The following is a 9,250-nucleotide window of genomic DNA, read 5'->3' as shown; positions in this document are numbered from 1 at the left end:
ATGATCAATTTGATCATTAAGATTTTGAACTCATTACCAAGAGAGTATTTGTGTGAGGAAAAGGTGATGATGATGATGATAATTATGATGATGACGATGGCAGTGTGTGTGTGTGTGTGTGTGTGTGTGTGTGTGTGTAGGAGAGAGAGAGAGATACAGGGCAAGATTGAGAGAGTAGATTAAACCGAGATTCAGTTAACTTTTTTTGAGCATCTACTGTATTTTCCTGTATGGTTCATCAGCACATGAAAATTTTTATCTTCTTCCTCAAAGAAGTAAAACAATAGCTGGCATCTCCATAGAGTCTGAGAAATGACACAGCTTCTCTTCAGCCCTCTTTCCTGCTTCCTTTCCTCCCCTCCTGCCTAGCTTCAGATCCTCTCACATCTTGGCCTGGAATCACCCTCCTCCAAAATGCAATCTTGCCCTGTATCTCTCTCTCTCTCTCTCTCTCTCTCTCTCTCTCTCTTTCTCTCTTTCTCTCTCTCTCTTTTCACACACACACACACACACTGCCATCGTCATCATCATAATTATCATCATCATCATCACCTTTTCCTCACACAAATACTTTCTTGGTAATGAGTGTGAGAGAGGAAGTGGAATTCCCATCCTAGCAGCCCTGCTGTGGGAAGATGGAGAGCAGTGGAGGGGACAGAAGGTAGGGAAGAGGCTTCTGTAGGACCTTAACTCTCTTGCTATTTCCTCCCAACTTCTTACAGGCTTACTGATAATGCAAACAGAGGCCAAGAGAGAGTAAGTGAGATGTCCCCATTGCCCCATCCCACAGCTCGCTCCTAATTGTTCTTTAATAGGCTGGGGTGAGACCAGCAGAAGTTCACAGCCCTGGAGAAGAGAATGCTACCTTCCACAGCTGTAGTTGTAGCAACTAGAGGAGTTCCTAGTGGCTCATCTTGGAATGTCAGACCTTTGACCTATAATATGTGAACTGTAGTGGTTCGAGGCAAAAGAAATGTCAGTGGAGATTTATTAGGAATTAAGAAGACTTTTATGGTGTGTTCCCAGGAGACAAGTGTGTTCATGTTCTAAATCACTGACCCGCATTAGGACTTGCCTTCCTGTAAATTAGTAATGGGCTGTACCAAGTTTTCCAATCAAGCAGGTGAAATGAAGAAAATCTATTACTGAAGGCATACGCAAACTTCTATATTTTGTGAAAAATAATTTTCAGGCAAGAATTTTCTAAATACTTGCTCTAAATAAAAGATTCTGAAATTTGAACCCTAGTCGGAAGTGGTAGAGTCTGTTTTTTAAAAATAAAAGTTTTATACTTTTAAATGTTTAAAATACACTTTGTCATACCCTACACTATTTTATCCTTTAGTAATCATGCAAGGTGTTATTCTCCTCATATTCTAAATGAAAAAGCTAAGGCTCAGATGGATAAGCCACTTGACTGATATCAGAGTAAACCTAGGACTCAAGCTAGACTTTGAGTTCCCTATCCAGTCTCTTCCTTAATACACCATCAGCACAACTACAGGCTTTGAAGCTCTACTTTTTGAGGCCACATTCTTTTTGTTGATGTAAGCAAAATCTTCACTTCTCAGACCACGTATCTTTTTCAGGCTCAGCATGATTTACTTCTCTTGCTTGGCATGAAGGCATCTATCATGTAGTTCCCGAATGTGGATTTACAGAGGTTACCAGAAGTGAGTAACAGGTTTAGTGAAGTGATCACATAGGCACACCTTCTGATAAATCTAACAATTCAATGTACAGGGAAATATGAATAGGCCAGGAGATAAAAGCTTAGTGGACAGTGTTTTAACACCTAATTAGTTAAAGTAGAGCAGACAAAACTATACTCTTAAAGCCAATAGAGTCATTAATTTGTGCCTGTGAATACTTTGAGACCTATCTGTGATTTGTGGTAAATATAAGAAGGAAAGATAGTCCAATATTTGTGAAAGACGTTTTAACATTTCTTTATAAATACGATGAATATGACTACCCCAATATAAATAACATTAAAGTTTCCTTTCTATTATTACATTAATTTTAACATTATTTTAAATTCTGCATCTGAAAGATTTATAAGTAAGCTAGTTGCTACTTTTGCTAAGGCAGATGATAAGCTTTTCATGATGATGTACTACTATTCATGATATTGGCTTTTGGCTGTAACAGGAGATGATAGGGATAAAAGAGAATGAAAAAATGGTTCTTTTTATGAGGAAAGACAATAAAAATGGAATAAAAGACTTCCATGGGAAATGCAGAGATGGACTTAGGAGCTCTCCCTACTCTTGTCCAAGTATGAGAAACCTGCAGTCGTGTAGTATCTCTCTATAGCTGAGGATGAGCCAAAGGTAGGCTGGAGAGTACTTGAGCCTGGCTATTTCATTGTTCTATCCCTGCTCCTTCTACCAAGTCCAATGTAGTGAGCAAACAGGACTGCCTGTAAAGAGAGGCAGAAGTTGGTAGGTGTCCAGGTGCCAGAGTGGCCAATGCACCCAAACAAAGAACGTGAGCTTGTAGGATTAAAACATTTTGAGACCACAGAATAAAACCTTATGGAAACTCTTTGTTAAACCAGTTAAGCAGTTTCAATGAAGTAAGAGATAATTATGATTTTAAAAAATAAAGATGATCATTTCCTCACTCTGATTTGCCTTATCTTACCAGAGATGGAAGTTCCAGTTATTTAGAAAATGTTTGTGTTTTTACAGCAGCAGAAGAAGAGCTTGGAAGAATAGGCTAACTCTGTTAACCTTTCAGGAGCCTAAGCTCCTCAAGTTCTGACATCATGAGCTCCCTATCTCTCTGGCAGATATATCACTTAATTGCAGATGGGACCACTCTTAGGCACTGATTAATATCTTCCTATTCCACCTTGCTCTCTGAACAATGCCAGATTTATCCGGGGCAGAGTTTGAAATCTGGGGGCACATATTTGGGATTTAAAAATTCTTAAGTCTATGAAATACATATATACATCAAATAATATGAAATAAAACGAATAGTATTTGCCTTCTTGTGTTTCCTTTTTCATAATCAATATAAAAAATCCTTTGGGCATGTTTCTAAGCATGACAAATCAATAGAGTATTAATTGAAGAGAATGAAGAACTTTAAACTTAACTTGATGGAAATATTCAGCACTTTAATCTGCAAATAAGTATAAATTTATATATACATACGCATATATCACGTTTCAGTTACATATTAGATTTGTAAATGGAAATTGTCTATGTATTGAATGCTGGCAAATAACAATAATTTTTAGGATTACCAGGAGGAAAATGAATTTACATTTTATTTATATATGAGAGTAATTTTATTTTCACTTTTAATGAAATGTTAGACTTAAAATCTGATAAAGGTATAATTTTCATTATTTTGGTAACATTTACTTATTCAGAAGATATTAGTTCATTCTGGGCTGAAAAATTAGGATAGTTGTTGTCAGTACTGACTGAAATAGCCTCACTTTATGAGTGAACAAAGATGCATAAGCGTGTTGGTTTCCCTTATGGCTTAAATATTCTTATTTTAATACTACACATGTTTATAGTGTGCTATATTTTTAAAAAAATATAAATAATTGATTAAAGAATTTTCTTACTATAAGGCCCAAATCAGGGAGATAAATTTATAAGACTAAGGTGCCCCAGTGATTAAAGAAATAGAAAATATTAGCTCAAAATTTAGCTGATTCAGCCCCCTCCCCCACCTCTCCCTCCCCTCCCCACAATATCTCGCTGCTCTTTAGGTCTTTAGGCAATTTAGAAAGACATGTATTTATATCCTTCATAATCTAAAAACACATTATTCTCAATTTTCTACTTTTCTTTACAGGAAATCAAGGAAACACATGGAACAAAGCATACAAGTTCAATTGCTGGGAAGGCATTATGGGAAAGGTCCTGTGACAGACATATTTTCTTCAGTTTTCTCTAAAAAGAGAAATGTACTCTTAGACCAACCGAATATTCCTTTAAAAACATGAGTATAATTCACTTGCTAAGAGACATGTATTAAAATATGTGATATCTATTTACTGTGTTTTTTTTCTTTCTCAACTAAACTTATATGAAAGAAGCTTGTAAAAAATTGAGAAATGGATGTGGTTTTTTATTCAAAACATACTTTCCCATCTAAGTACATCCTAGGTACCTGCTCATTTTCTTTATCTCACTATATTAACAGTCCCTTGCCTGTCATGGTCCTTTGACAATTCTAGCTACTACCACCTTCCCAATACATATACCAGGTTATGTTGTTGCCCTCATATGTCTTCCTGCCTTAAAAATGTTAGCCTTATTGGGGGATTATAGAAAAACAGTCTTCTTGTCATAACCCTCTTAACTTCCTTCTCTCTGTTACTTTCCAACCACAGGGCACTATGTCCATCCATCCGTTGGAATTAAAAATAAATATAGAAGAGTTCAGTTTGGTTCAGCAAACAGTTATGATGTGTCTGTTCTGTGCCAGGAGCTGTGGTAGGTGTTGGGGTACAGAATGAAGAGATAACCTGCTAAGTCTCAAGGAGCTCATGATCTAATAATCTCTTTCACATTATCCTTCAGCATTATCCTGCCCACTTTGCCTGCTCCTCTCTTGTTCGTTACACCTGTGCAAACTCTGCTACCTCCTGGGCTCACTTCACACCTATCCTCACTCTGTTCCTCTGGTATTGTCTTTCCTTTTAACCACAGCCAACACCCCATCCCCAAGTGTTTAAGAATACAGTTTGTAACTCAACTCTCCGGAAAGGATTTCTGAGCTAAATAAGAGAAGTTATAAATATTTAACTATTTTTAATTTTTCTAAATTACTAGATCATAAGCAGCAATAAAACAAAGATTCTACCATATCATCTGAAGAGTTAATTTGGGTGCACCAGGAATCCCTTAGTTTCCTGATTAATTTTAAACTTAATTGTAAGCGATTGGTGATATATGTTTAGACATTAAAAAAAAAAATAAGTCAAAATAGTAATGACACTTGAAAACAGTTTAAGGAAAAAATCTAATGTTTTATGGTAAACGTGTGTGTCTTAATGATTATTTTTAAAAGAAGTATTGAAATTGAGACTTAGAAAAACCATAAAGTGCTTATATTTTTGCCTAATTAAAAAAAATAAAAAAATTTTTCACCTATCCCCACCAACAGCAAGAATTTACACAGATTTATCTCCAAGAATGTTGGAATATCAGATCTGTAAAAAGAGAAATAAAGTACATGGAAAATGCTGCAACACTAAAATATTTCTCTAAGTCATCCAAATTATTTAAGACAATATTTCATTGCTTAGAAACATTCATACTCTGGCCTGGTTGCTTCAGGAAACTCTCAGCTCTTGCCTTCCTTCTTTTTCTTTACTTCTCTTTCTCTTTTTTAAGCTCATGATGACTTCTTTTCCTTCTCACATCCCCCTCACTCCAAAATCACTGTACCTGTACTTTTCAGAGACTTGAAAAATTAAACCCTGTCAGTTGAATAAATGACCACTTTTGAAATTAAAAATAGTTAAATATTTATAACTTCTCTTATTTAGCTCACTTGAATAAATGATCTCTGAAAGTACCCTAAACCCTCTCTAACTCTTCTAATTAAACTTTCTTCTCTAAAAAAAAAAACAATAAAATAAACCCCACATTTAACAGATTTATAGTTTTTAAATTCTTTCCTCCCTTTTCATTGTTGTAATACTATTTTCCCTATTGTTCGCTTTAAGCATGCAGTATTTCAACTACATTTAGATTAAATAAGCTCTTTATGATCTGATCTTGAAACTTCACCATATATAGCAATGTTATAAAGAACTATGTTTTTAAGATTAACACATGATTTGCTACTATATAGCCTGTTTTAAGCTGGAAACTGTTTCTAACAACATAAACATTCATGTATGGGTTTTGTACCCAGCTTGTTGTTTGTTAGGCTCTTTTTGAATTTAGAAGTCATATTATCACCTAATCGGTAGAAAGCCACTTATTTTGAACATATGAAGGACACAGTTATCAACAGTTTAGCTTGTGAATTCTGATTAGTCCATCATAATTAGCTGGATTAAATATTTCTATGTCAAGTAAGTGGCCTAGTACTTTTGGTCATTAAAAAGTTGAAATTTGATCGATACTTTGCTTCCTGATTGAATAGCACTGGCCTGCTAAATTTCAACCAGATTGGTCATACAGTGTCAGTACATCATACCTTCCCAATACTACATTTTTTTAACTCGCTCACTGTGACCCTTTGCCCTCTATCATCTTTTTAAGGGTGTCCTTTACTTCCGTGTTCCTCAGGCTGTAGATCAGGGGATTAAGCATGGGAATTACAAGACTATAAAACACAGAAACCATTTTGTTGTACTTCCATGAATTCCCTGCTTTGGGTTGCCTCAGGTACATGAAAAACAGTGTTCCATAGAAGATGATGACCACAGTAAGGTGGGAGGCACAGGTGGAAAATGCTTTGCATTTGCCTTCGGAAGACTGGATTTTTATAATCGAAAAGAGAATGCAAATGTAGGAGATGAGGACAGTCAGGAGGGACCCAGTGAGGTTTACTGCAGAGAAGATCAAGAGCTGCTTTTCTTTGTTGTGGGTGTCAGAGCAGGAGAGGGCAAGGAGTGGGGGGTCAGCACAGTAGAAATGGTGGATGATGTTGGAGTCACAGAAAGACAACTGGAAAGTCAGAATTGTCTGTATCATAGAGTTTAGGAAGCCATAGGTATAGACCCCTATCACCAACTCCCTGCAGACTCGCTGAGTCATAATGGCTGTGTAAATCAGGGGGTTGCAGATAGCCATGTAGCGGTCATAGGCCATTGTGGCCAAAAGGAAGCATTCAGTAGTGGCAAAAGCACTGGAGAAGTATAGCTGAGCAAAACAGCCAAAAAAGGAGATGGTTTTTTTCTTCACCAATAAATTTTGCAGCATCTTGGGCCCTATGGAAGATGAGTAACAAAGATCAATGAACGACAGGTGACTGAGGAAATAGTACATGGGAGTGTGGAGCCTGAAATCCACCTTGATGAGCAGGATCATGCCAAGGTTTCCCACCAGGGTGATGAGATAAATTACCAGGAACACCACAAAGAGAGGAAGCTGAAGCTCAGGACGATCTGTGAATCCCATGAGGACAAATTCTGTCACTTTGGTGTGATTGCCTCTTGCCATTTTGTTCTCTCTTGATAAAAAAAGAAGAAATATGGCTTCACAATGATTAGATACTTAAAAACAAAAGCTTCTTACCTCTTTGTTCCAGTACCAGATAACAAAAATTGGGCTTCCCAATCTCCATGATCAAAGGCTGTCATTTATTCTGCTAAAACAGACTAAGAAAAGTTTGAGTGCATTCATTTTTTTTGATGATTAACAATTGACCTCCAGGTAAGTTGCACAAAGTTATACACCCAACAATATTATACGAGAATTGTGATTTTTCTCACAAACCCAGTTTTATCAAATTTTAAACCTTTGCCACTGTGAGGGTGAATATTAGCAACTCATGTCCTCTTGATTTGTATGTTTTTTAAAAAATTATGAGTAGAGGTTAGCATTTTTTTAAACAATTATTTGCAAGTGTATTTCTTTTTCTATGATTGGTCAGTTAAGTTCCTTTGTTAATTTTTTATTATGTTGTTGGTCTTCTAAGCTTTTTCTTTACATGGGCTCTTTGTTATAGAAATTAGCCATTTGTTTGATATACCTATTGCAAATTAGTTTTTGGTTTGTCACTTAACAATGGTATGGCAATTTTTCTTTGTGTTATGCAGCAAATTTTCAATGGTTTGATGTCAAATTTATCAGTCTTTCTCTTTTTGAATTCTGATCTTTGTGACATGGTTAGATAAGCCTTCCTCAATTTAAAATAATTTTTAAAAAGTATCTCGTGTTTTCTTCTAGAGCTTTACCAGATTTCATTTTTACATTACAACCTTTGATTGATCTAGAATTTAATTTTGATATAAGGAATAAGATAATCAACTCTTTTTATTTATTTCTCCAAATAGGAAGCCAAGTGTGCTAATGCCATTTGATAGTGAAATCATTTCCAGCTGATTCTGTTGATTTAAAACTCCCGCCTTATTGTATGGTATAGGTCAATTTCTGATTCATTTTCTTTGTAGTCTCTTCTAGAACAAGGAACAAATATTTAAATAAAATAAATATATAATTGATTTTAATATCTAGTAGCAAATTTTCTGACTACTTTCACTTGTATATTTTTCCAGATGAACTTTGGCTTTACTTTATCAAATTCCAAAAAAGAAAAAAAAATTCTGTTTGTATTTAGAATGCTATTGCATTGAATCAATATGTTGATTTGGGTAGAACTGACATCTTTACAATCAAATCTTCTTTCTATAACTAAGGTATGTATTTGATTTATTAAAGGCTTTCTTGAGTAGTTTTAAAGTTTTCTTTAAACTTTACAGATAAACATCTTACATATTTCTTTAAAGTCTATTTACAGGTATTTTATCTTTTTGTAGCTATTGTAAATAAAATACATATTTTTTTATTTTGTGGGTTAAGTGTTATTTACATATAAGAAAGCTATTGAGTTTTGTAAATTAATTTTATAACTATTTCCTTTATATAGTTCCTTATCATTTGAAGACAGTGTTTTAGTTGATTGTCTTGAGTTTTTCAAATGAAAATTCATATAATATGAAAAGGATATGAATTTCCTCCCTCACTTCTACATAGTATCTCTCATTCCTTTCTCTAATAGTATTGGCTAGTACCTCCAGAGAAATATTTAGAAAGTGACAATGATCATAATTTTTACCTTTCAACTTCTTAAAGGATGCTTCAGGAGTATAAGGAGACTCTCAGGCATTACGAACTGTGAGACTAGTCTGTGTAATGCAATGGATATTTGAGAAAGATAAGCAATAAAGAACTAAAAATATTTGGTATAGTTAAATATAGGCTCCCTAGGAGCAAGGCCTGCATCTGGCATTGGTAAGGGCCCAGGGCAAGGAGGTCCGTATATCATACGCTTAATATGCAAAAGTTAAAAACTAAAGATAATGAATTAATAAAATATATCCTACCCTCCCTCAAATATAACTTTATAGTAATCTGGAAGGAAGAATAATTGAGATTCTTAGAGTTCCACTCTAGAATGAGGTGGTGAAGAAAACTGTCTCCAGCCCACACACATGGCTGCATATAGGTGGATGTGGCAGCCTACATGTATGTGCTCTGTTCACACCTCTGAAAACAGCCATCCCTTGGTTACCCTTAAGGCCTAGGTGTGTGACCAT

At 35.2% G+C, this 9,250-nt stretch overlaps 1 protein-coding gene across 1 annotated transcript; it reads right to left on the bottom strand.

The window, feature by feature from the left end:
- Window positions 1-6,212: 6,212 nt before the first annotated feature.
- Window positions 6,213-7,151, bottom strand: LOC120603132 (olfactory receptor 1030-like). Its single transcript, XM_039863454.1, has one exon. The coding sequence runs from the start codon at window positions 7,149-7,151 to the stop codon at window positions 6,213-6,215; it is 939 nt and encodes a 312-aa protein (XP_039719388.1).
- Window positions 7,152-9,250: the final 2,099 nt, after the last annotated feature.

Source organism: Pteropus medius, unplaced genomic scaffold (genome assembly GCF_902729225.1).
Source record: "Pteropus medius unplaced genomic scaffold, Ma_sr-lr_union100, whole genome shotgun sequence".
In the NCBI taxonomy this organism is placed as follows: Eukaryota; Metazoa; Chordata; class Mammalia; order Chiroptera; family Pteropodidae; genus Pteropus; species Pteropus medius.
The sequence above is the reverse complement of the archived record's forward strand: the minus strand, read 5'-3'. Positions and strand labels throughout refer to the sequence as shown.

Coding starts and splice junctions, on each gene's coding strand:
- LOC120603132 (XM_039863454.1), bottom strand. CDS start 7,151: ATGGCAAGAGGCAATCACACCAAAGTGACAGAATTTGTCCTCATGGGA.